The 25,493-nt window shown below is 49.5% G+C and overlaps 12 protein-coding genes across 12 annotated transcripts; 7 read left to right on the top strand and 5 right to left on the bottom strand.

The window, feature by feature from the left end:
• Positions 1–17: 17 nt before the first annotated feature.
• BZA70DRAFT_278202 (phosphatase inhibitor-domain-containing protein) lies at positions 18–1,056 on the top strand. The gene is made up of 2 exons (XM_064912561.1): positions 18–441; positions 516–1,056. The coding sequence occupies exons 1-2, from the start codon at positions 216–218 to the stop codon at positions 767–769; spliced, it is 480 nt and encodes a 159-aa protein (XP_064768500.1). The 5' UTR covers positions 18–215; the 3' UTR covers positions 770–1,056.
• Positions 1,057–2,619, bottom strand: BZA70DRAFT_295251 (RNA export factor, nucleoporin Rae1). The gene is made up of 3 exons (XM_064914479.1): positions 2,212–2,619; positions 1,691–2,148; positions 1,057–1,627 (listed from the first exon to the last, which is right to left on the bottom strand). Exons 1-3 carry the CDS (start codon positions 2,479–2,481, stop codon positions 1,261–1,263), a joined length of 1,095 nt encoding a protein of 364 aa, XP_064768499.1. The 5' UTR covers positions 2,482–2,619; the 3' UTR covers positions 1,057–1,260.
• A 137-nt stretch (positions 2,620–2,756) lies between these two features.
• Positions 2,757–6,033, top strand: BZA70DRAFT_159306 (helicase C-terminal domain-containing protein). Its single transcript, XM_064909769.1, has 6 exons — positions 2,757–3,060; positions 3,122–3,126; positions 3,189–3,613; positions 3,670–4,036; positions 4,107–4,202; positions 4,256–6,033. Exons 1-6 carry the CDS (start codon positions 2,907–2,909, stop codon positions 5,936–5,938), a joined length of 2,730 nt encoding a protein of 909 aa, XP_064768498.1. The 5' UTR covers positions 2,757–2,906; the 3' UTR covers positions 5,939–6,033.
• Positions 6,034–6,579: 546 nt separating this feature from the next.
• On the top strand, positions 6,580–8,199 carry BZA70DRAFT_267303 (major facilitator superfamily domain-containing protein; the record flags this gene model as incomplete). Its single annotated transcript, XM_064911098.1, has 3 exons — positions 6,580–7,053; positions 7,113–7,231; positions 7,299–8,199. The coding sequence occupies 3 exons, from the start codon at positions 6,580–6,582 to the stop codon at positions 8,197–8,199; spliced, it is 1,494 nt and encodes a 497-aa protein (XP_064768497.1).
• Positions 8,200–8,459: 260 nt separating this feature from the next.
• Positions 8,460–9,671, bottom strand: BZA70DRAFT_299251 (chorismate synthase; the record flags this gene model as incomplete). The annotated part of the gene is made up of 2 exons (XM_064914655.1): positions 8,460–9,574; positions 9,647–9,671. 2 exons carry the CDS (start codon positions 9,669–9,671, stop codon positions 8,460–8,462), a joined length of 1,140 nt encoding a protein of 379 aa, XP_064768496.1.
• Positions 9,672–10,172: 501 nt separating this feature from the next.
• Positions 10,173–10,888, top strand: BZA70DRAFT_267301 (VPS4-associated protein 1; the record flags this gene model as incomplete). Its single annotated transcript, XM_064911097.1, has 2 exons — positions 10,173–10,289; positions 10,379–10,888. The coding sequence occupies 2 exons, from the start codon at positions 10,173–10,175 to the stop codon at positions 10,886–10,888; spliced, it is 627 nt and encodes a 208-aa protein (XP_064768495.1).
• A 93-nt stretch (positions 10,889–10,981) lies between these two features.
• BZA70DRAFT_289383 (protein-tyrosine phosphatase-like protein) lies at positions 10,982–12,152 on the bottom strand (the record flags this gene model as incomplete). The annotated part of the gene is made up of 4 exons (XM_064914107.1): positions 10,982–11,351; positions 11,406–11,493; positions 11,592–11,824; positions 11,887–12,152. The coding sequence occupies 4 exons, from the start codon at positions 12,150–12,152 to the stop codon at positions 10,982–10,984; spliced, it is 957 nt and encodes a 318-aa protein (XP_064768494.1).
• Positions 12,153–12,241: 89 nt separating this feature from the next.
• On the bottom strand, positions 12,242–14,602 carry BZA70DRAFT_278186 (uncharacterized protein). Its single transcript, XM_064912560.1, has one exon. It carries the CDS (start codon positions 14,499–14,501, stop codon positions 12,450–12,452), a length of 2,052 nt encoding a protein of 683 aa, XP_064768493.1. The 5' UTR covers positions 14,502–14,602; the 3' UTR covers positions 12,242–12,449.
• An 885-nt stretch (positions 14,603–15,487) lies between these two features.
• On the top strand, positions 15,488–16,635 carry BZA70DRAFT_267298 (kinase-like domain-containing protein; the record flags this gene model as incomplete). The annotated part of the gene is made up of 2 exons (XM_064911096.1): positions 15,488–15,580; positions 15,826–16,635. The coding sequence occupies 2 exons, from the start codon at positions 15,488–15,490 to the stop codon at positions 16,633–16,635; spliced, it is 903 nt and encodes a 300-aa protein (XP_064768492.1).
• A 650-nt stretch (positions 16,636–17,285) lies between these two features.
• BZA70DRAFT_159267 (tyrosine phosphatase family-domain-containing protein) lies at positions 17,286–18,739 on the bottom strand. The gene is made up of 4 exons (XM_064909768.1): positions 18,305–18,739; positions 18,104–18,237; positions 17,913–18,040; positions 17,286–17,850 (listed from the first exon to the last, which is right to left on the bottom strand). Exons 1-4 carry the CDS (start codon positions 18,348–18,350, stop codon positions 17,427–17,429), a joined length of 732 nt encoding a protein of 243 aa, XP_064768491.1. The 5' UTR covers positions 18,351–18,739; the 3' UTR covers positions 17,286–17,426.
• A 2,023-nt stretch (positions 18,740–20,762) lies between these two features.
• Positions 20,763–21,963, top strand: BZA70DRAFT_238166 (mitochondrial carrier domain-containing protein; the record flags this gene model as incomplete). The annotated part of the gene is made up of 3 exons (XM_064910436.1): positions 20,763–20,928; positions 21,012–21,058; positions 21,166–21,963. The coding sequence occupies 3 exons, from the start codon at positions 20,763–20,765 to the stop codon at positions 21,961–21,963; spliced, it is 1,011 nt and encodes a 336-aa protein (XP_064768490.1).
• A 1,868-nt stretch (positions 21,964–23,831) lies between these two features.
• BZA70DRAFT_237953 (WD40-repeat-containing domain protein) lies at positions 23,832–25,159 on the top strand (the record flags this gene model as incomplete). Its single annotated transcript, XM_064910427.1, has 3 exons — positions 23,832–23,999; positions 24,064–24,264; positions 24,320–25,159. The coding sequence occupies 3 exons, from the start codon at positions 23,832–23,834 to the stop codon at positions 25,157–25,159; spliced, it is 1,209 nt and encodes a 402-aa protein (XP_064768489.1).
• Positions 25,160–25,493: the final 334 nt, after the last annotated feature.

Here is a 25,493-nt window from a genome sequence, read left to right as displayed (position 1 = left end):
AAGCATTTCTGGCAGTCATCGACTACCAGGCCACAGCATCTGCAGGACACAGCTTTCTCACGACTACTTGCTCTTATTCGCGCTCATAACGCGATTTGGCCTTTGTTTTGGTGGTAATAGTCACCGTATACAGCCTACAAGTCTCAGGCCTGCATATCGCAAGCAGACATATAACTAAACCTCATCCGCCACCCCCGACCAAGGCATAGTAAGCCATGCAGCGCCAACGAGAGGTAGCGCCTACCTCGATGGGTCCTTCGGTAGTGATTGAAGACACTGCTGTGTTCCGAGAAGGCGAGGGCGGTCTGTCGAGCAGCGAGTCGCCAGATTCTGGAGTGATCGGTACGCTCCGTCTTCGCGGCGGCCATCTCTCGAACCGACGAGTTGCTTGGAGTGACGAGGTCATTGATAATGAGGGAATGGGAAAGAAGAAGTCCAAAGGTATGTCTTATGTCTTGCGGTCTTTTTTGAAGTACGGGTATCGGCCTGCCTGCTAACCCATATTTTTCCAACAGTGTGCTGCATATTCCACAAACAGCGGCGATTTGACGAGAGCTCATCCGACGAGAGCTCCTCATCGTCAGACGACGACAGCGACAGTGACGCTGACCATAATCCGAGCAAAGACGCCGACGCCGGGCCTTCGTCGAATAATCCCGACCAAGAAGGCCATGGTGCAGGATGCGCTCATCATCACCACCACAAGCGGCGAGCAAGGAAGCCGAATGCCTACGAGCGACAGCCGAAGTACGGACCAAAGAAAACTTAAAAAATGCAGATGATTTAGAGGATTTGGTGGAGAGGGTTAGAAAGACACCTTTATATCATGTGAATACGGAGAATTTTTGGTCGTGTGGCCCAGGAGTGTATAGCGATTATTGTCAGGTGTTTCGTGTATATGGTACATATTTTATGGCGTTTAATGGACTTTTGAAAATCATGAATCAAAATGAAGAGTGTAGACGTTGTACGTCTTTGCTATATGCTGAGCTGCAAGTAGAACCGGAGTTCGGGTTCATATTTCTTATCATGCGCATTCATACATCAAGTGTAGCAAGGGCTGATTAAATTGAATAGCTCGTCGAAAGAATAGTGACATAAACTAAATTCTGAAGCAAGTGCAACAACACTATGATAAAATAAACACCAGAATACTCAACAAAACTCTTTCAATACACATTTTCCCACCCGTTGTATCCGACGCTTTAATTCGCTCTCCTTTATCAATCCTACACACGCTTCTATACAAACATAGAAGCCTCATCGCTTTTTGAATGGACGAGGCTTGATTTCCTCCTCCTTGGTTGCATGCAGCTTGACAGCGATAGGATAATCCGCCCGGTTGAACTGATATCCCTGACTCCAGTCATAGCTGACCGCATACGCAAAGATCGAGCCTGTTCTGTTGAACGTCGTAGTCGATATAGTCGCGCCAACTGAGGGATAACCTTTGAGTCTGTGCTTGGAATCTTTATCCCAGAAATGAAATGAGCCGTCCGAGCCGGCAGTCGAGAATGTGCCGTACTGGGGATGGAAATTGATAGAGTTGACAGAGTAAACATTAGATTCAGACCGAGGTCCTGTGCCAGGAGAGTCTCTGTGGCACTTGAAGGAGAAACCGTTTTTCCTAAACGCTCGTGTTAATGCATATGAATTAGAAAGTAGCCTCCAAATTAAAAATATCACGTACTGTTGTTCTCTCTCGTCGACATATTGCATTGCACTTCGACCTTCCACACTTCCAATAGCGTAGCCGTTACCGCCAGGGAAGCACGCGATCGTCCTAGTCTGGAACTTCAAAGGGCTCTGCAGACTTCTGAAAATGGCGCCAGGATTGTCGAGATTGATGATGCAGATATGTCGTTCAGCTGTGCCGACAACCAGAAGCTTCTGCTGGACGTCCATAGCATACACGCGCTCGGGGAGCTGTACGGTCGCGACTGGAGCCTGCGATCGTAGATCCCAGTATTTCAGTGTCTTATCCCACGATCCTGTCGCTAGTATCTGCTGTCCTGAGTTTCCTGTGTCAACGAATCGGACTGTTCGGATAGCGGCATCATGCTGGGCGACTTGAGTAGACTGTCCCGATTGCAAATCATATAACCAGCCAGCTTTGTCAGTTCCTCCCGATGCAACCTTCGTGCCATCCTACAAAAACCGTAAGCGTCAGGTTATTGAAATCAAACTAGTAAAAAATCAGATAGATCATACACTTGACCAGTGCACGCTCAGCACTGGGCCCTGCTGTTCGTAGAGCGCCTTTCCTTGAGAGTCTCCATTAGGCGCAAGTTCGTATATGCGAACCTTCTTATCCCACGAGCCAACAGCCAAAAACTCGGCCTGTGGAGAAAATGCCAGCGAAGAAACCGAATCCTCGGGCGGAGACACGAGATCGCGATCGGCTTGTAAATCTGCGGCGGTACCTAGTACCTGTGTTGAGGATGTGCCGGTCGACGGTGTGGTGGAACCGAACAAAGACATCACGACTTTCTGATCTAGGCAAACAGATCAAAGCGTGCACAGTAATTCAAATGCACACAAGTACCGAGATAAAATGGCTATTTCAATCGAAAGCCTTGAATGTGAACAGGTCGACGTCTATTGCTGATTCAACTCGATTTTGATGTTTTTCTCCAAAAATATTCGATTCATCGAGCGGCGCGCGGTGGGAATCTCAGCCCTAACCACGAATCTGGCTCAACACCAACCTTTAGGGGGTTTCCACGGCAGCTGAAAGGTTCATTGACGCGTCGGTTGCGCGTCGCAGACGGAAATCAGGAAGTTCACGCGCTGGTCCTCCATGAGGATGCAAACCGTGTTCTGATTCAAAGAGAGAGATATACTGAACAGACGGCTTCCTGACTGTATCTGCTCTGTTTTCTTTGCTGGCGAGCCACGGTATTCTGATGGCTTCTCAAGCTGATCCGCCGTCAGCGTCGACGGCCACGCAGCGAGACTTTCATCATCCGTATACTCCATACAAGATCCAGTTGGATTTTATGAACGCATTGTATGATACCATCGAAGAAGGAAAAATTGGTATATTTGAGAGTCCTACTGGTAAGTGTATATCCCAGGCTACTGTATGATCTTCTCTTTATAACTAACTCGTTGATCATAGGAACTGTGAGCTGAAAAGTTTGATCTTCTGTTTTTCGTTACAGCCTACTGACGTGGAAGTTAACCAGGGTAAATCATTATCTCTGATTTGTGGGGCAATGACTTGGCTTCGAGATCATCAATCTCTGAGCCTGCAAGAGGAGTCTTCGGCCGGCGACGACACCGAGCCCGCATGGGTGCGAGAGTATCATGCAAATCTTCTCCGGGAGAAACGCTTAAAAAAATACCGCGATCTACAGGCACGAATCGACAAAGTCAGGGCATTGGAACTCAAAGACAAGCAGGCGGTGCGTGCCCGCGGTCGGATGTTTGGGAGTGATGTTCCTGAAGGCGTGCCAAAGAGAGCAAAGACCGGTAGCCAGAATGAAAGAGCGGAAGATAGATATCTTGTTGATGACTATCACAGCGACGACGAAGATGTTCCGGCAAAGAGCTCAGGCGGAGGTGCTTCAGATAGTAATCTGTCAAAGGAAGTTCAGGCACTTCTGAAAAGGTAGGCGTGAGACGTTTTGGGCAATTTTGATCTTGGGCTGAATTTACATATGTTAGGTTGGGCGGGAATACAGGCGACAACGAGGACGAAGAAGACGAAGAATTTGATGACAACGACGTCAAAATATTCTACGCCTCAAGAACACATTCTCAACTATCACAATTTGTCCAACAACTACGACTACCGAATTTCCCCCCGTCGGAGTTATGGAGCAGCGCCGGCTCCCTACGACATGTTCCATTGTCATCGCGCAAACAGCTCTGTATCCATCCCAGGATATCCCGGCTCCGCGACCTGAACGCCATAAATGACAGATGCACGGAGCTGCAGCAGAATTCTGGCGATAATCGGTGCTCGTTCATGATGAACGAGCATGAGTTGGCCGATCGTGTCAAGAGTCGCGATTTCAGAGATAAAGTTATCGTGAGTGCAGAGATTTATATTGCTTTGTGAAATGGAGTATCTCCTTTACTAACTATTATATATTGGCTAGGCCGAAGTGCGCGATATCGAGGATATGGCTGACATAGGCCGATCTATGAGTGTTTGTCCATACTATGCGAGCCGAGGTGCTGTACAGGTCAGCGAGGTAAGACAAACTAGGTGTAGTTAACATGGAATGCTGCTAACATTGGTGTATAGATTGTAACACTTCCATATCCTTTATTGTTGCAAAGCAGCTATCGAAAAGCACTCTCTATATCGTTAAAGAACCAGATAGTTATCATCGACGAAGCTCACAATCTATTGGACGCCATCACCTCTCTCTTTTCAATGTCTATTTCGCTGACAGACATCAAAAAATCAAAGAGTGGTGTCCAAGTCTATCTCAATAAGTTCTCAAAGAAACTGAACGGCGGCAATAAAGTCTACATCACGCAGATTATCAAGCTTCTAGAAGTTCTCGAGCAGTTTCTGTCTGAATTTAAGGGAGTGAATGGTACAGAAGTTGTGCAGAACGATGTACTCCAGAGCGGATCGGTTGATACGATCAATGTCTTCAAGATTGAGAAGTACATGGAAAAAAGCAAGCTTTCCCGCAAAGTGGAGAGTTATATAGTCCATCTGGCGGAGCAGGCAGAGATGGCGGCAATGCCAGATGGCAAGGAAAACAAGCGGGCCGGGCACAAAAAATTCAGGCAGCCTCCCGCGGCTGTTCCTTTGCTATCCAAGATTATGTCATTTCTCATGGCTCTCACGAATCCAACCACCGAGGGCAGAGTGTTTTTCGAACTGGCTAATGGGGAGAAGCATCTGAAGTACCTGCTGCTTGATCCTAGTTTTCATTTCAAGTCGATTGTTGAGGAAGCTCGATGTGTTATTCTTGCGGGCGGAACTATGGAGCCTGTCAGCGATTATCTGAGGTACCTGTTTCCCTATGTTCCCAGAGACCGGTTCAAACTTGTCTCCTGCGACCATGTCATTCCGAAGCAGAACCTCGGCGCGTGGACTATTGCCACTGGTCCTACCGGAGCTGAGATGGTGTTCACCTTTGAGCGCCAGCGGCTAGAGGCTACAGCTATAGAGCTTGGACGGACAATCTCAAACCTGACCTGCGTAATCCCCGATGGCATGGTTCTTTTTTTCCCGAGTTATAAGTACATGGCTGAAGTCTGTGCGATCTGGAAGAGGACAGTCGGTGGACACCCTAGTCAGTGGGAGCAGATAAGTAAGCGCAAGACGATTTTTGAGGAACCCCGTGAAGCCAGCGAGGTAGATCATGTTCTCTCTGAGTATGCCAGTGTTATCGAACAGGATCCTGCAGATACCGGAAAGCGCACCCGCGGAGCAATTTTGCTGGCAGTCGTTGGTGGGAAGATGTCTGAGGGAATCAACTTCTCAGACAAACTAGCTCGTGGGATCGTGATGGTCGGGCTTCCGTTCCCGAATGCTCGGTCTGCAGACATGGTCGCAAAGAGACGCTATGTGGAAGAGCACACTATTGCCGAGGTGAAGGCACGTGGAATGGAATCTCTACGGGAGCGCTATCCTGAGGAGAGCTTGATTCCAGATTCAGAGTTGACTCAGTTGAACCAACTCTGCCGAAAGGAGGCAGAAACCGCGTCTCGCGAGTATTACGAAAACGTATGTATGCGGGCGGTAAATCAGAGCATAGGCCGAGGCATCCGCCACGCGAACGACTATGCTGTTATCATCTTTGTCGATGCCCGGTTTGCAAGCGAGCGGATCACCAGGAAGCTGCCGAAATGGATCAATGAACGAATGCCGTCCGATGCAAAGAGCGTGGGTTTGAGTGTGGGGAATGTAATGCGATACGTTAGCGAGTTCTTTAGGGATAAGAAGGAGGTCAAAAGCAGTGTATGATGACTAGCATTTGCAGGAGTTTTATTTCGTTTTGAATACATTGCTATATTTGCTCATTGCTCTCTCTTTAAAACGTAAGAATGGGAACAATAGAAGATGTGATAGCGATCAGCGCACAGCTTAGAGTGCGGCAATTATCGACGGCGATAAAGAATAGCCTCTTCCCCATCCCAAGAAGTCCCAGCATCACTCGTCGATAGCCAAACGTTATCAGCCTTCACCCAATACCAGTCTGTCATTTTACAAGGTCCTGGATAGCCTCTGATCAAATAATTTCGCTATATTTGAACGCGCAACAGCTATTCTGTTTGCCAATCGATAAGTGCGAATACAAGAATTTAGCGGAGGAGGCCAGTGCCCAAGCTCGGACCTTTCAACGTGGATAGTCTGGCATCATAAGTCGACAGCTGCCCCGTGTTGTTCGACGCAGTATTCGTCGCGTTGGCTGAGCTGGCTAGCAAGCTTTGATCTCGTCTTTTGCCTACAGAACAGTTCTATTTTTTTGAGATCTACAAGTATCGGGTTTTCACCGCAAGTGTTTGGCATCAGCACTTCATGCACAGAGAACGGTCTAGGCTATATACTACTGCTGTACGATAATCAGATACCGAAAGACTACCAATAACCGGGTGAATCTCGGAATGGCGTCCCCCCCTTTAAGCGCCGGAGAGATTGAGAAAGGTCCTGAGGTTTTGGTCTTGCCGTCAATCACAGAGATCAGAAACAGTTCGGATATAAGCAAGTTCAACAACAAGGCCAGCATCAACTACGGTAGTGTGGAGGATTTGAGTCTCAAAGCCAAAAAGCCTGATGCATTCCCAGAAACGCAGTCCGTGGTTGACGAGAAGCAAGTGGTGGTCGAGCTGATACCTGATCCCGATGACGACAACGAGGAAGAGTTTGTTGCAGCTGAGGTTGTCTTTCCCGACGGAGGCAAGAAGGCGTGGTTATGTGTCGTTGGCGCGTTCTGTACGCAGTTCTGTTCGTTTGGATGGGTAAACACGTTTGGCATTTTTCAAGAGTATTACCTACGGAATCAGCTTTATGGATATTCACCTACCACAGTTTCCTGGATCTCCACGCTCCAGTCTTCGATTATGTTCATGGGTTGTCTGGTACGTCTTCGCGAGGGTCGATTTGTTGTTTATATAATTACTGACTCAAAGATCTATAGATTGTCGGAAGACTTTTCGACTCTTATGGACCGAGATACTTGCTAATTGTCGGCACGGTACTGGAAGTGGGTGGTATTATCATTACTTCATTCAGTAGGAATTATGCCGAGATCCTGATGTAAGTTGCGCCAGCTGATTGAGGTTGATCCCCTCTGTGCAGTCACTCACTGACCTCTTTTCAATAGATTTCAGGGAATCGTGGCACCAATGGGCGCAGCATGTGTTTTTAATGTTGCTGTGGGTTGCACCTCTAGCTGGTTTAAGCAGAAGCGTGCGCGAGCGCTAGGAATAATGTCTGCCGGATCAAGTGTAGGAGGCATCATCTACCCGTTTCTGATCCGCAAACTTGCTGCCGAGACCTCGTTTGGGTGGATGATGCGTGCCTGCGGCTTCATGATTCTGGCATTGCTGATCGTGGCAAACTTCACGATCACGTCGAATGTCGCTCCGCGCGGACGCTGGATGCCGTTGTATCCAAAGGACATTTACATACAGTTCCAGGACATCAACTTTACGCTCATTGCGATCTCGTTCTCTCTTGGTTTTGTTGGGTTTACTCTTCCCTTCACATATATAGTGTCTAATGCGCGCTATCATGATGTCGACGACGGCCTGGCCACGTACCTGGTATCAATCTTGAACGCCTCAAGTATCTTTGGCCGCATCATTCCCGCAGTCCTGGCAGAACGCGTTGGCCAGTACAACATGAACTCCGCTGGAATCCTCCTAGCAGGAGTTTCGACTCTTGCGATCTGGATCCCAGCTCGTGCCGCAGGAGTCCACGTTCTTTACGTTATCTTCTACGGCTTCTTTTCAGGCACGTTCGTCGCCCTCGTGCCTGCCTGCACAGCAAAGATCAGCCACATCCAAGATATCGGCACGCGCGTCGGTCTGATATTTGCATGCCTGAGTCTTGCAAACCTGGCGGGTGTGCCACTGGGCGGTGTCATTCTGGGCGACGGCACTCAGCTTAGCCGGTGGTCTGGCATGATGGCGTTTGCTGGCGCGTTTCTCACTTTGGGAGGATTCGTCAGCTGGATTGCGAGGATCAAACTCGTAGGTTTCTCGTTACGGGCTGTGTGCTAATTTTGTTTTGTTTGTATATTCTTCTGTATTTGGACTTTTCTCTCTTTTTGAATGATGACAGTGGTATTCACGGGGTTTAAAATTGGCTATGGTGTTCATAGAGGTTGGTTGGGAATTTATGATTTTTTAGAGGTCGGATTAGTATGACATATGATAGAGAAAGTGGGCTGTTGTAGTTACGCGGTAGAGAATTGAATTAACTTTTTATTTCGAATCTATGGGGTTAAGAACTAAAGCCAAGAATTGCAATTGCATATAGCTTAGTTCAAAGGAGGCAGCAGCTGTCTGCTTCCTTGTCTAGCCAACTGAGCCATAACGGCATCCATCAGTACTAAACTAGCCATAGCCTCGACAATAGGCACGGCACGGGGGACGACGTTGGGGTCATGTCTACCCTTGGCAGCCAAGACACCGTCTTTACCATCGTAGGTTGCGGTCTTCTGCTCCTGCGAGATAGTAGCAGGAGGCTTGAACGCAACGCTGAAGTAGATGTTCTCGCCGTTGGTGATGCCGCCCTGGATTCCGCCAGAGTTGTTGGTCTTGGTGCGGAGTTTTCCAGTCTCAGGGTCCTTGTAGAACGGGTCGTTGTGCTGCGATCCGGGGATGGTAGTTCCCGCAAAGCCGGAGCCTATCTCGAAGCCCTTGGTGGCAGGGATCGAGAGCATGGCGTGCGCGAGCTCGGCCTCGAACTTGTCAAAGACGGGCTCACCGAGTCCGATCGGAGCGTTTCGGATGACGCAGGTAACGACACCGCCGATGGAGTCGTGCTTCTCCTTCATCTCTTCGACGATCTTGATCATTTGCTCGGCCAGATCGGGGACAGGGCAGCGGACGGGGACGGCGGCGTCGACCTGCTCGCGCGTGATCGTGTCGAGTAGCGAGAGGAACTCCGGGTTAGTCGGGTTACGGTCGAGCGAGACGGCACCGACGGCAGAGACAAAGGCCACAATCTCGACACCGTAGGCCTCCTTGAGGTACTTCTCGGCAATCGCACCGCCAGCAACGCGGCCAATGGTCTCACGAGCAGAGCTGCGGCCACCGCCCGAGGATGCCTTGATGCCGTACTTGGTTTGGTAGGTGTAGTCGGCATGCGACGGCCGCGGGTAGAGGTCCATTTCCGAGTAGTCGTGCGGTCTCTGGTCCTCGTTCTGGACGAGCATGCCGATCGGAGTGCCGAGGGTCAGTCCGAACTCGGTGCCGGACTGGATCTTGACCAGATCCTTCTCGTTTCGGGGGGTGGTCAGTTTGGACTGACCTGGCCGCCGCCGCGAGAGCTGGACCTGGATATCAGACTCGTCCAGCTTCATTCCAGGCGGGATTCCGTCGACGATGCAGCCGACGGACTTGCAGTGGGATTCTCCATAGGTGGTCACTCCTAGAAAGAAAGAAGAGTCAGCGGGATATTGCGATGAGTCAGTCATGAAGCAAGGATAATAGGAGAACGCACGGAAGTAGTGTCCAAAGGTCGACATGACTGAAGTGTTTCAAGTTGATCTAGTAGAATTATCTATGTCCAGACAGAGAAAGGCAGAGTGCGCGAGGGAAGAGAAGCAACAAGGCCGTGGGTCGTATTTCAGTGCCTTTGTCGGGCCGAAATATTTCAAAACTTTTCTCCACGTGTGGCGTGGTGAATCTTCAAACCTTATCCAAGCAGTTGTGAATGTGACTTATCGCAAGAGATATAACCCAGAGCTGAACAGGATCTTGGTGATGAGTAGATGTTTTGTTTTATACTTAGAATTGTGTAATGTGATTGTGGATTTACTGATTGAGCTGAGGAGCGGCGGGATGTGGGCCGGAATACGACTTATTGATAACTATTCGATAGCGGCGGATTAGTTAGTGACCGCGATGGCTTCCTTCCCCTGACCGGCCCTTCTGCTTTCGACAAAGCATATATCCCACCTGCGCATCCAGCAACCGCTGTAGCTCATCTGATTCCTTGTCCTTTTCCCTTGTTTTATGAGCAGAGGATGTCAGTGCCGTTCAAGAACATCTACCATCTGCGGCATGTAGCAGAGACCGCGCAGAAACCGTGCATCATATGCTACAAACCCACCAACGCAGTGCTCGTATCCGAAGATGGCAAGGTGCGCATTGAACCTCATCACTCTCTCTCTCTGTCTCTCGTCTAACTTTCCTTTGCTCGCGTGCTTGCTTGCCAATGCCGTGGTTTTAGAACGATTTCTTCTACACCTGTAAAGTACACCTGACTGACAGCGGGTTTGCGATCCCCGTTACGAACCCAGCCGCCGAGGCCGCGAAGCGGAAGCAAGCGGCTCTAGCGCTCGAGATTGAGAAAGTGAAGAAGGAATGGGAGAAGAAGCAAGGGAACCGAAAGACTGAACGGGAAAGGAAAGAGAAGGAGCGGTCAAAGGAGAAGGAACGGGATAAGAAGAAAGAAGCGGAAGACGACAAGGCGGAGAACACTCTCGACAAGCGCGACAAGGCCGAGCATAAAGAGCAGCTTGCGAAGCTAGAGACGCAGAAAGAAGAGGCTGAGAAGGAGGCTGCGGCCGAGGTTCGGATCTTCAATCTCAACAAGGCTATCTACGCGATGCGAATCAACAATTGGCGGAATATACAGCGATCAAAGAAGACGGCCGAGCTGTTACGGAAACCTGGCGGCTTGCCGTCAGTGCCATCTTCGCTACCGGGCACGCCGAAACCTGCCGAAGACGAGGACTGATTGATATGATCGATGAGATAATCATTTAAACAAACCAAGTATCATTCATCTTAATTTATGCGCATAGATTCAACTCTCTATCTTATATTTACATCATGCTCGCGGTAAAGCAAATGGTCTGACCTCATCCACTCTTCCTCTCTGTAGCGATATCCCCGGAGTCACCCAAGCTCCACAAGTGCATTTCATTCCCTGCCACCGGTAACTTCCGACCTTTGTTTTACACTTTGGACACTCGAATTTGCCCTCGAGTTCTCCGCGCTCCAACTCAGGCTGCATCCATCGTATGGGCTCGAGAAAGTAGTGCATGCAGGACTGCCCGATTATCGAGATCATTCCAGGGCCAACTGTTGTCTTGTATGGACCCGCTTTAATGGCTTCGTAGTACGCTCTGGTGTTGGGCGGCGGGAGATTGGTTGGGGGTTCGTGGCGGATGACGGTGTTGGTAGTCGCTAGTGGGCATCTAAATTCATGTATCAGGTATTGTACGATATCGAACATGAACTCCTTATCATACCTGCACTTTTTACACCGCAGTTCGGTGGCTTTACCGTCAACTTCTGATGTGCTAGAGTAGTCTTTCAGCACAGGCGCCGATCCAGCCGCTGATATTGAATAGTTAGCCACAGCTCGATCATATGATCTTCGTCATTCCTCCTTTTTGACGCAATACGTAAAAATCGCAATGTATATCATCACATACCCGTTGCAAGTTCAGCATTCTTTTTCAACTTCCACCGTCGATACCCTTCCTTCGTGTCGTCGACCACAAACCCATCTTTCTCGAAAATATCCAACTGCTCTCTGAACGAGTCGTTCGGACTCACGATCTTTCGGCTTTGACGGATCTTCTCTATAGCTTCAGGTGCTGAGATCTTTTCGTTTCGCATAATGTAGGCGGTACATATCGTACCGCTTCGGGATATGCCTGCGATACTGCACATGTCCAAAATTCGTCAGTGTCAACCACTTCCTTCTTCACCACAAACCCAACCTACCAATGAACAAGCACGTTTCCACCCTTCGCAATCCCCTCGTCTATAAACTCAAAGCACTCATTAAATACACCAAGGATATCCTCCTCTTCGTCGTCGTCGAGCTGGATCTGCTTGTGCTCGAAATCCGCCACGAGCCGAGGTTCGACGTCGTCCCGCAGTATCGACAGAATGTGCGTGATGCCGGCTTCCTTGATTGACCTCTGGCCCTGAAGCGCAAGTAGGGAGCCTATGTAGATTGGGTAATCGGGTATCTTGTGCATAGCCATTTTTGCGCTGGCTTTAGTGTATTTTTTGGAGGTGGGAATATGTTGATATTCCTTGCGTCGGTAGTTTTTATGGTCGTTGGGAGATGAGGTCCGCTCAATAAACTTTGCCAACCTCGAAAAGCTGATCCTGAATATTTTGATATATTGAAATGATACAAACACCACAAAACTTCCTTCATAACATTATTAGGCTCGAATAATCAAAAATATCCGACTAGAAAATAACACCAACACACGACCTTATATACATAACTGTACAGAGATTACAACCAAAAAATAAACCAAACAAAAACAAAATTACAGTTGCGAGTAGCCTGAATTATCATTTTGATTACCCGTCAACCACCGTGTCCTCGTGCTTCCTGATGAGCTGAGCTTTGCAGGTGGCAAAGGAGAGAGGGTTGACTGACTTGCTGACCGATGTACTGGTTCCTGATCCTCGTCTGGATTGGTGATTCGTAGCTTTCCCTTCCGTTTCGTGCTTACAAGCACCTGCACCTCGCGGTCCTTGAATAGCTCATACAGATCCTCGTCTTCGTCATCATTATGCGCACCGGCATGGGCGCGACCTTGCCTCTCCTGCAAACTTCGCTCTATACTTCCATGATTCATCTCTTTGATGCCCAAGCCATTCTGTAATGTACCACCGCCGCTCACCCGTCTCCTGAAGGCTCGGGAGCGACCACCGGTCAGTCCTAAGCCGCCCGCAGAGACAGACGAGGCAGTAGACGAAGTCGACCGGACAGAATGTCGAAATGATCGTATACTTTTCCGACTTATGCCGAAGATAGTTGAGGACTCCGACCGGTCAGTGTGCGAATCGGCGCTATCGCTTTCAGTAGAGCGAACCGTATTACTCCGGCCACTCGTCAAACTTGTAGACCGCTGATTTAGCCTGTCGTGTGGAGTATCGGCAAATGGAGTCGTAGCAGGTGATGGAATGCGCATCATTATGGGCTCGTCAGAGTTAACCGAGTTATTGCCAGACATGTTGGCGGCCAGAGAGTCGACACCAGCCACGATCGGATCGTTAGCATTGAATGGAACGCCTGAATATTTCTTGATCCAAGTTTGTCGCTTCTCCTCCCAAGTCGTGACACTGTTGTTATCGCTGTCGTCGAGTGGCTTCTCGTCAAATCTAGACGGGAGAAAGATTCCTTGGTCAGAATTCGGCGTCAGGGGACCCAGCGGTCGTCTGCGACGCCTGCGCTTAGCGATATAAGAGTATATTATATACGCAGTCACAAGGCCGGCAATCACTGACAGAGTAGCAATGGCAGCGACCGAGCCCCGAGAGAGGCCAGAGTGAGTTGTCACGGTCGTTGTCAAGGTTGATGTTGCAGATGCAGCAGAATCCAGGGTCTTGCCCGTTTTGAGAGTCGAGGAGGAGTAGGAGGATAGGTAGGTCCATGAGGTCGTGTTTAGCAGAACAACGTCTGGGTCGGTATCGTTCGTGATTGCCACTAGGACATTTCCAGGCAGCATTGCGGCCCCTAAGATGGAGCCTGGGAAATCGTCGATACTTGGCTCAGACCAACTCCAAGAAGACGATGTCGAGAGGCTGACTACAGCAAGATTTGGATCCGCCGCGCGACCGTCGACGTATCCGCCGATGACTACCGCGTAGTCGGCGAGATCAGAAAGAATAACGAGCGGGTTTGTCCGGCTGTCTATACTGGAGGAGTTCAAGACTGACTTGTAGGACCAGGATGAGGCTTCCCACACGGCGAGCTGCGACATGCCGATCCAGCCTTCTTCGGCTACACCACCGAAGAGGATGGCATAAGACCCGGCAGTCAGAGCTGATGCATTTGCAAGAGCTACGGGAGGATTTGTGTTGTCGACGTCGACAAAGGCAGCAGAGGTCGTGTTGTAAGCGGAGAGCGAGCTGTAGAAAGTTTCAGAGTTGGAGGTGGAAGAAGCTGAACACGAGCCGCCAAAGATGTAGACCAAGGACTCGGTGGTGAGGTCGACGAAGTAGACGGCACCCGAACTGTAGTCGGGCAGAGCATCAGACGAGTCAACAGAGATGGTGGACCAAGAATCGTCGTCGACGCTGTAGGAGGACACGCCGAGGGAGGAGTTGCACTCGCCATGGAAAGCGTAGACGGTTTTGTCGTGGCCGAGGATGACAGAGCCGTTGGAAGGCGGGGTGGACAGACGCGAGACTGATCCGGCGTCGATGTTGTCTGAGAGTGAGGCATTCGAGACGGAAGCCCCGGAGAGGGAGACGGAGAAGAAGGAAGAGTCTGCGGCCTGGAAGTAGAACGTGTCGGTGAGGTTGAAGGATGTCGACCAGGCCCGCGCCGCCGAGGGAGCGAGCGCGAGCAGGACAGCGAGGACGCGCATTAGGCGGTAGAGGCTGGAGCAGCGGGGTGAAGCAGCAGATGACGATGGCAGCTGGCTGGGTGGGCGATGAGGAGGAAGCGAGCGTTCGCTTAGACAGGTCGAGGACCGGACCGGGTAAGGCGTCGACAGAAGCCAAGAGGAAGTGTAAACAAAGGAAGGCGAGTGGGGCGCTAACCCAAAGAAGAAACTCAGCAACATTGACGTCAGACGTCGGGCTGAAACGCGAACCGGTTCTGAACCGGAATGCGAGCTGGTGCAATCGCCGCCGCTCGGCTCGCTTCGTCGCACCGTCGTCGAGCTGGCAGCCGGCTTTCTTTCTTCTGCTCCTCCTCAACTGCTTCTCACCGCCCCGTCTGCGTCTGCTCTCGCGAAGAACCTGATCAGCAGCTCTTTGTCTGCCTGTTCTTGCCTGACGATACCGTGCTGCTTTCTGCTCTGCCTGCGCTCTCCCTGCTCGCCCTTGTCATCGCCGCTATCACGCACTCGCTCATTCCCAGCCCTCTCTCAGCCCTCCTCCTCCTCTCCTCCCCCCTTCAAGCATGCACTACCTGCCTCTGCTCCCCCTCCTGCGCTCCTTCCGCAGCGAGCGCACCCCGCAGACCGACTCCTTAGGCGGAGTCGACGACGACGAAGACGACTCCGTCCCCCGCATCGTGCCTTCTCCCACCGCAGCTGCCTCCGCATCCGCCATCGCCGTTACACCTTCACCGGAGGCTCCGGCTTCCCGCCATGTTCTCTCGGCCTTTGATCTCTCACCGGTCTCTCCCAGCAGTTACGAGCCCATTGCCCGCTCAGTCATATACTACTCTTCATCCTCCTCCTCCGCCGCTTCGTCCTCGTGCTCGCTCACCGACGACACCCAGCACCTCACTATGCGCTCGCCCTCCTCCTCTTCGTCGTGTGCCCCACCCTCACCGCCCCTCCCACAGGTCGTCAAAGAGACCCACTACATCAACGTCGACTACGATCCCATTTCCGGCAGGAAAATGCTAAACACATACGAGATAATTCGCGAGCTCGGTCGGGGTCAGCACGGCAAGGTCAAGCTTGGCCGAGATCTCACTACTGGTGACTTTGTGGTACGTCGGTGTATCCCCCTCCCCTGCGCCCATCATTTCTTTTTTCCTCCCCCACTTCTTTCGCTCTCGACAGCGCTTTTGTCTTTTTTTTGCATATTTTTACACAACATTTGTCCTATGCCAATTTTACTGTACAATTTTATTGTATCAGTTTCTGTGGTGTGGGGCTTGTGTCTGTGTTCTATGTTTTTCTCTTACCTGCGCGGCCCTACTAGAAATTGATCGAAATGCTAACTTTATTATAGGCGATCAAAATTATGAACCGGACAGGCAGGCCCCGCCTGGGCCGACCAATGCGCCCGGGATCTACACAAGAAGACAAAATCAGACGCGAGATTGCTATCCTGAAAACATGCAACCACCCGCACATTGTGCGCCTGCGCGAGGTACTAGACGACTCCAACTCCAACAAGATATTTTTGGTTCTCGAGTATGTCGAGCTTGGAGAAATCAAATGGACCACCGAGGACGGCAATCCTGCGATGACTGTCGATTATGCTCGGTCAATATTTCGCGACGTTGTTCTAGGCCTCGAGTACCTGCACTACAAAGGCATCATTCACCGAGACATAAAACCAGCAAACCTTTTGATGACGAGCGAGGGCAATGCGAAGATTAGCGATTTCGGCGTCAGCTATATCTCGGGACTCTCTGGTGAGGACGACGAGCTGGAGCTTGCAAAGACTGCCGGAACTCCGGCGTTCTTTGCGCCCGAGCTGTGTTATAACGACCCTGATCTTCCGCGGCCACAGATTACAAACAAGATCGACATCTGGGCACTCGGTGTCACTCTTTTCTGTCTGATATATGGCAAATGTCCATTCACGGCAGATAACGAATTCGAGCTTTTCAATGTGATTGCCAAAGAACCGGTCGTGTTCCCTGACAATGTCGACTTACCTGACGAGGCGAAGAATCTGATTCTCAACTTGTTGGAGAAAAATCCAGACAAGCGGATGTCGATCGCCGAAATCAAAAAGAATCCTTGGGTTTTGGAAGGAATGACCGATGACAAGCGGACAGAATTTCTTTCCCAGGCTCTTCTTTCACGATGATTCTCTAGACGACATACTTGCTTGCCTCCGTACGGATTTTGGAAATAGGTCACAAAAAAGTTCTTGCTCTTGCTCTCTCATATCCTCCATTTTTGTTTTCCATACATGTTTCACGTTCGTTTTATCTATGCAATATGGCGCACACTATCGTTTTCCATTTTCTTTTTTCTATCACTATCAACTTGCATATGGGCGTTTATAAGCGGGTTTGGATGACAATCTGCAGCATCATTACGGCGTCGCTCGATCGTTCACGCTTTTGGCGATAGATACACACCACTCGAGCACGTATTTACTTATATATACATTTCATATCTTTTCCTTTTCTCTTGCTTCATGGAATCTTTTTCACTTTGCTGCTACATATTGTTCTTCTTTTTCGTTGCTTATCTTAACTTTTCTACACTTTTACCGACTATGATTTTCGATTTTCCGTTTTATGGGACACGCGTGGAGCGTATTGGGAGTCTCTTTTTATATTATCCTGTTTATTTTTGGTGGGAAAAATGATTAATGGTTGAGGGCTGTTATAATCCGGTTTTTTTCCTCTATCTTTTTTTTTTCGTGCTGATTTTTGTGTTGTTATACTATTTACTATTCTAAAGTGGTGGCTTACGACTTTAGAGGTTTCCGATTCTTTGTATCTTGTTATGTTTCTCTTTTCTTTATGTTTTAGTGTTCGATTTGCTCTTTAGAGTCGGTTGGATGTGTAAAGATATGAGAAGTCGATGTTCAAAACAAAGATAAGATTAAATATAAACAAGATGTGATATATAATACAAGGAGGTGGGTTATGTAGAGTTAGCTGCTCGTTGATACCGGGCCATGTCATCGAGCCACATGCATTCAGACTCGATATACCAAGCCGGCAACAAATCGATCGGGAATGATTTCCAATCGCTGCTTTCTTCGGCCTGCTCGTCAGGTGGAGAAGCCGGGAGGATGTCGAGTGATTGCGGAAGTCGATCAAAGTCAATCGTGACGGTCGCGCCGTTGTATGTTCTGCAGGATGAGGTACTGTCAAGGGATGATTGTGAAGCCGGGTCGGCGGCTAGGCGGAGGCGGGGGATTGAGATTTTACTGAGATCGACCATTTCTATGTAGAGCTCGTATAGGTACTGTGATCTGTCGAACGAGATTTCGCGGTATTCGTTGATGATGGAGGAGAGGGTCCAGTGCTCTAATTTGCGGAGGACTCCGATGAATGTGCATGATCTGGACGGGGGATGTTAGTGTGTGAGTAGTGGGAGGGAGAGGGGGAGAGGAAGGGAGCGTACAGGTCGATGATGAGGATTGGGTAGTTTTTGATGTTGAGGACGTAGGAGAGACTTGCTTCGGCGACTTTGTCGGGGAGGAGTTTCCATTCTTCTTCAGATATCTTCCAGGAGGGAAGTTTCATGTGTTTCTACAGAAGAATTGAGTCAGAAGGTTGAAGTCAAGGTCGAACGACAGAATTGAGAGAGCGTACGATGCTGATGTTGTTCTCTCGCGCAAAGAGGTCGACGGCAGGAGAAGGCTTCTGCTGGCCGATGGAGAGGATGGTTTTGAGCGAGAGGGTTTGCAGGAAAGGGAAATTGAGGGGGTCGATTTCGGTGCATCGGTCTGACCAGTAGAGGGAAAGAAGTTAGGAACAGGAGTAGGTAAGCAAGAATCAGAGACGGAGACGTACAGACGTCGTCCTCGACGATGCCAAAGTGTTCTGGAGGAGCGAGCATCGCGAGGGCTCTGATTCGGAAGCCTTAGCCTTAGATCGAACAAAGGCAGACAGAAAACAAATCTAAAAAGAAGACGTCGAACAGTTCTTGGCTGGGTCTGGTTTGTTACTTTGACTATGCTGATGATCCTTGATATTCCTTCTGCACTGGGCCCGCTGCTTGCCGATCAGTTTGCAGTGCAGTCGGCAGGGTCGGAGTGTCGATCGTATTCCGTTGATTTCTTAGCGTAGAGAGCTGTAGAAACCGACAAATTTCACAGAGAGTAAAAGTGCAGTGCGATGAAGGCCATGATCTCTTCCAGTTCAAGATTAGAGATTGTGGATTAAAAGCGCAATCAACAAGAGATGAACAACAGCAATCAGAATAAATAATATTCAATTTGAGATGACAAAATAAATATAGTTTAAGGTTTGAATACTGAACCGCCGAGCTGTAAGCAGCATCGGTGTTTGTACCGCAGCCGGTTGCAAATGTCTTTTTAATGAGAATCCGAGGAATTTTGTTTAATTTACTCATCTCTGCTGGCTGCCTTTATGTTTCCTGATTAGGACGCTGACTATGTGATTAGTCACTACGTAGCTAGACTGCCTCTTTGGGACTGTGCGACTTAGGGTTTCGTGTTCTCCTCGTTTTATTCCTCCCAAATTTTTTTTGAATTTTTTCTCTCTTTTCTTCTTCTTCTTCTTCAGATCTTCTCGCTCGAAGAATTGCGTTCGAAGCCTGCTGCGTGATTTCGGTCATGCGAATCTATATGCTTTGGGGAAAGTCTCCGGTCGATAAGCCAGACGGGGCAGATCAGTATGTTGTATGACTTGCGGATCTGTCTGTCAATAGCGGAAACGCACCGATTTAGCACTCGGTCGTAATTCGACCCTAACTTGGATTGCCAGTCGGGCGGTGCGTGAAGGACGAGCAGATGGTGTTTGTTAGTGCTTCGGCTTTGATGGTCGGATTATGAACACGTACTGCTTTACACGTCCGCCTGCTTCTCCTTTGGAGAGGTAGTCTGTCGGGGGTCGTTGGAGTCTGGCGATTTCAGGGTTCCGGCTTTGGTGGTCACTCGTTTGATCCCCTGGTTCTTTGTTCGACGCTGCTATCAATGCGACGGCATTTGGCAGGTCCGAAAGGATTTGTCTTGCCTGTACGCGAAATAGTTATGCAATTCTGGCACACCAAGCTCGGAGGATCGCAAGTCGATCTGAGAGCGTGCTTGAACTCAATGGAGCTTATTCTTGTAGCGAGAAGACCTCTTTTTTCACAATAGTTTGTTCTCTGGCTGTGAAGTCATTGCTGCTTCGGTTGGACTCTGAAGCTGAATGAAGTGGATGAGTTTGATAGAGGTGCGTGGTAGATCAGCGCAGAGGTTGTATAGTCACATATACCGAACTACACCTCAACTGTCTTCTGTTTCTCTTTTCTCTTTTCTTTTTCTTTATATACACTCTTACTTTGTCAACGATGTTGACGTGAGAATCGGGGCTTGAGCAGCGGACAGAGAGCAGGTGCTTCCAAATGATGAAATATAAAACATAGAGTCAAGCTCAGAGGCGAGTTTATCTCCCACAGACGACAATCGTTTTAAAACTTTTCTGATCCAGCACCTGCACGCTGCCCAAGCTGATTCTTGCGCTTTTGTTATTACTCTTGTTTTTGTTCTTAATTGAAGATTTTTAGTTTACAATGTTTACAATGAATAAGATTGTAGTTTTGTTCTAACCAATCAGCGTTGTCCTGAAGAGCTGAGTTTAGGGCGGCCGCCGCACAGGATGCGGAGATACGGAGATTAAACAGTAATGATTTTCCCGAAGATGTTGAATAAGAAAGAAAGATGCAGGATGTATGTTATAGATATAGATATAGAGCAGAGTATTAGTGCAATAGTACTGGGAAGCATTGAGCAGCACCAACAAGAACAGCAGCATAAACAGTAAACAACGTCAACGTCAACACCAACAGCAATCGGTGTTCTTCCTAATCAGAGTCTGTCGGGATTGTCTGGCAGACGGAAGTGGGATTCCGGCCGCGTGCACTGCTTACATAACCATTCTTTCAGTCTGGCTGGAAAACACCAGAAGATTACAAGACCGTCAGATGACTCAATTAAAAGAAGATTCAGTGTGTTATTGCTCTTCTTTCTCTTCTTTACTCAGCATTCAGTGCTCAGCAGCTGGGGATGGGCGGACGCGGAGGTGGGGATACCAAGCAGTTCGGAAGACTGGCGGCATAAAAGTAAAGATATACTGATCGTTATGCCACAACAGTGTAAATTACCTGCACTCGGATCCAGCCAACCAACGTGCGCGACTCAAACTGCCGCTCGCCGTCGCTTTTCTTCGGCCGCACCGCTTCTTCTTCTCATCTTCTTCTCTGTCCCGTTCAGTTTCCTCTCTCGTTCTACTCGCGATAAAAACAATGCTGTTCCCTTCCGTTGACACCATCAACTCTGCCTTCAAGGCCCCCGTCGAGGCTCCTTCCAAGTCGAAGTCCTTCTTCGTCAATGCCGCCGCCCCCTCCGTCGGCAAGATCGAGCTCTACTCCCCCGAGTACTACTACACCTGCACCCTCGGTGGTATCCTTGGTATGTCTTTTCTTCCTTTGCTTTCTACTTCTGCTTCTTGCTTGTCATTCATCCAATTGAGCATTCATTGACTCTTTCTCTAGCCTGTGGTCCTACTCACTCTGCCGTCACTCCTCTTGACTTGGTCAAGGTATGCATCCCCGAACTTTTTCGTTATCAACCCACCTCAGAGATTTTCTCTGCGACTCTCCTCTCTCCTCTCTATAAAACACACACTAACTCTCTCTTCCCCTCCAGTGCCGAAGACAGGTGAACCCTGCCCTCTACAAGAGCAACGTCCAGGCCTGGAGCTCCATCATCAAGTCCGAGGGATTCGGTGGTATCTTCACCGGTCTCGGTGCCACCTTCATCGGTTACTCCTTCCAGGGTGCCGGTAAGTACGGCTTCTACGAGCTCTTCAAGAAGAAATACGCCGACGTCGTTGGCGAGGAGATTGCCAGCAAGTACAACACTCTCGTCTACCTTGCTGCCTCTGCCTCCGCTGAGATCATCGCCGATGTCTTGCTCTGCCCCTGGGAGGCCATCAAAGTCCGCACCCAGACTACCATCCCTCCCTTTGCCTCCTCCGTCTTCGATGGATACCGCAAGATCACCGCCGCCGAGGGCTTCGGAGGTCTCTACAAGGGTCTCTCTCCCCTGTGGGCCCGCCAGATCCCCTACACCATGGTCAAGTTCGCATCGTTCGAGAAGACCGTCGAGGCTATCTACAAGACCCTTCCTGGTGAGAAGGCCGACTACTCTCTCCTTGCTCAGACCGGTGTCTCCTTCCTCGGAGGTTACATTGCCGGTGTCTTCTGCGCTGTTGTCTCCCACCCCGCTGATGTCATGGTCTCCAAGATCAACGCTGAGAAGCTTCCTGGTGAGTCTATGGGCGCTGCCGTCGGCCGTATCTACGCCAAGATTGGCTTCGGTGGTCTCTGGAACGGTCTCCCCGTCCGTATTGTCATGATCGGAACCTTGACCGGTCTCCAGTGGCTCATCTACGACTCCTTCAAGGCTTTCGTCGGTCTCCCCACCACCGGAAGCAAGAAATAAGCGCATTTAGATTTATGTATTATCTAATATCATAGTCGACCGTGCTTGTTTGTAGTTTAAATATATACACTTTATAATTTTTTTTCTATTCTATTCATGTTAATCTTCTGATATGTACCTTTTGTGGGTGATTTTTCTTTTTTTTGGTTTTCTTTAATGAACTCCGGTAGATTTGTACGCATCATGCGCAACACATTAAAGAATTGATGAGTATGAAACAAGTTTAGAGCAATAGTGTGTTTACAATAAGCCAATTCATTTCAGTTCTGAATGGCAGCTTATTGAGTAATGACTAATATCTGAAGGAGAAATGTCCTGCTTGTTGAATAGTTCAGAGAATGATATACTACATAGACTACACTATCACGTTCTCTATGCTCTTTACTGCTTTGCTTTTCAATAATTGCTTTTCAATAAATGCGCGTGGATGATACGGCTGCTGTTGACTACGAATCAGTCTGAGCTGTTGGTAATTTGTTTAATTACATGACGACGTTTGGACAAAAGAGCCGGCAGAGTCCAACAGTCGTAATTCCACTTTTAGCACTTTTTTCTACAAACTGTAATTAACAACAATTATCGTAATCTATCTACACTTGATAAACTACTTCAGGAATAAATCCCTGCAAGCATCATCGTGCGCTGTTGTTGGTCTTCCTGCGCCCCGCATTTCGACTCATCTGTCTCCTTCCGCTCTCCCATTCCCACCATTCGCCACCGCTGGCAACAACACACTCCTCCTCCAGCATTTCCTGACCATCTTCTTTGCTCGTGTGCATAGCAGGCCGACCGTATCTTCACCTCCGTCCAATTATCGTGCAGAACAACTCCTCTCCGAAGTTCTGGTGAGAACAAACCAGCCGAACAGCAAAGCCCCGGGCCGTCTACCGACCGACGACTGCTTGGGAGTTTAAACACCAAACTCAACAACCGGCTCTCCCCCTCCACCGCTCATCGTCTTCAACACCCCCTACTATTTCCCTCGATAATCCGCATCTGCGCGTGTCGCATTCTTCCGTTTTTAGATCTCTATCTTTCCTGAACCATCCCGAAGAAATGTCGCGCGTCCAGCCGTCATCGTCGCCGTCGTCGTCCTTCGGTGGTCGGAGACTACGAAGGCGGGTCGACAACCGCAACGCCAGGTTCAAACGCGTTCTCTTATCCATGCTCGACGAGTCCTCGGACGAGGACTGCTACTTTGCGCGTGCGGCCGCTTTGTCTGCGGTTTCTTTGCTCGAATCAAGTACTCTCAGATCCGGCGCGGACGATTTGGCCTACATTCCTCGCAATTCTACACTTTACGAGAAACTGATCGAGGACGCTCTTTCGCGCAGGAGCGATACCGTTTCCAAAACTCCCTCGTCTTCCTCTTCGTTCTCCTTTACGTTCTCAGCATCTTCTCTCAGAGGAGAAACCTCCGCCGACCTAGATCGCTCTACCACAACTGGCAACGACAGCTTCAACGCCGCGATCGAGTTCCTCAGCGACCTTCCGAATTTCCGCGCCGGCCCTCCGAGCTCGACAATCGCCGACGACGGCAGCTCAATGGGCGTCGCAGAGTACCTCTCCGAAGACTTTCTGTCTTCCCACGAGCTGCTCGACGAGGATCTCGACGACCAGATTGTGGCGAATCCGTACTTTGAATCGATGCCGCCGCTCTCACGCGTACCCCATGCACGAGCGATCTCGCTTCTGCCTGAAGATATCTGTGGTTTGTATCTCCCTGTTTGATCCCTTTACTGCTTTGGTGCTGACAGTATCAATACTCTCCAGATTTCTTTGAACAAGACCCCGAATTCCTCGAATTCATGACCGACATGCTCAGGAACGGTCTCATCACTGCCGCAGACTACGAGCGAATATGTGCGATGGCGAATCCGCCAGAGATATCCAGAGATGATCTCCCAAGCAAGTTCAACTACCAAGCAATACCATGGCCGGAAGGCGTCGAAGTCGTTGACCGGGCGCGGCGGAGGCGGCTCTCTACCTATCTCAGTTATGCGAATATGTCGGATTCGAGAGCAAATGATGCAGACGTATGACTTGCAGAAACCATTTATTTTATGCTTTCCTGCTCGCAGCTAACAGGTGTGCGTGTAGATCGTGAACAGGCCATATACGAACGAAGACATAGTCCGATTCCAGCGGATGTACACGCAAGCGCGTCCACAGTTGACGCATTTCCAGCTCCGCAATCTAATAGCCCCGGTGACGAAGAACAACGTGTTTTACTCTGACGTCTGGACGGTGAAAAAGCTAGATGCTGATACCGGCCAGATTTCGGAAGTAATGAACAGAGCTGTAAGTTGAGAGAGATAATCAGAGTGAGAATTTCTGATTTGCTAATGCGATGTAGAACGCGAAAACTGGGACGGGTCAGTGCATCAAGATCTCGACAATATCGGCGAGCAAAGATGCTGTAGTCGCAGGCGGATATAGTGGCCAATACATGTACAAAAGCCTCAACACTTCTAGCGACTCCACCGTTCCGACAGCCGAGGGCATCGTGACCACCGACATCAACAACATCACAAACCATGCCGACATCACGCGCTGCCTCACCAAAGGAACTCCCCAGACCGCGTTTTCGTGCAATGACTCGATGGTGCGCATCCTCGATCTCGATCTGAACCAGCTGGTTGCCGAACATCCGTGTCCGTGGGCCGTGAACTGGACCGCGACCTCGCCATGCGGCAAGCTCAGAGTCGTTGTCGGTGACTCAACAGACACGCTCATTATGGACGCCGAATCCGGTGGCGTGATTGCTTCCGTAGGCGGGCACAAAGATTTCAGCTTTTCGTGCGCGTGGAGTAACGACGGCCACACCGTCGCGACCGGCAATCAAGATCTAACCTGCCGGATCTACGACTTTCGGAAATACGACCAACCTCTGCACGTCCTCGGCGCGCAAATGGGCGCCATCCGCTCCGTCAAGTTCAACAAAACCGGTAACCTGCTCGCCATGGCCGAGCCAGTCGACTACGTGCACCTGCTCAACACCCGCAACTTTGACCGCGGCCAGATCATTGACTTTTGGGGCGAGATCGCGGGCATCGGGTTCTCGTCGTACGCGGACTTGCACGCCGACGACTCGCTCTGGATCGGAAATAGCGATAGCACTGTTGGCGGCTTGATGCATTTCGAGAGTGGTCGCGGGTCTGCGCTTGCTGATCCGCTCGGCGACTTTTTCATTTGAAGGTGGGTGTCTGTTAGGCTGTTGTTGGATGTCGTGTTTTTGTCAAATATTTTTCCTCTCTTCTGTGTCTATATCTCTATTCAAGCGTCGTGTTTTGCGCGCATTTTGGGTTTCTGTTTGGTTCTGGTATGGTATACTTGGAGTACTATTTTTATGTAAATTTCGGTTTTTATTTGTGGGCAATTTGATATCAAATCTACAGGGTTAATTTAGCGTGAAGTTCAGGTGTCTTTGTTTTTGTTTTCATACTTGCTTTAATAATGCTTTCCTACTTGCTTTAATAACTTGTTTTTAATGGGGTTTCTTCGGTATATACTGGCTATTGGCGGGTTAC

Source organism: Myxozyma melibiosi (genome assembly GCF_037950935.1).
Source record: "Myxozyma melibiosi strain Phaff 52-87 chromosome Unknown BZA70scaffold_5, whole genome shotgun sequence".
In the NCBI taxonomy this organism is placed as follows: Eukaryota; Fungi; Ascomycota; class Lipomycetes; order Lipomycetales; family Lipomycetaceae; genus Myxozyma; species Myxozyma melibiosi.
The sequence above is the reverse complement of the archived record's forward strand: the minus strand, read 5'-3'. Positions and strand labels throughout refer to the sequence as shown.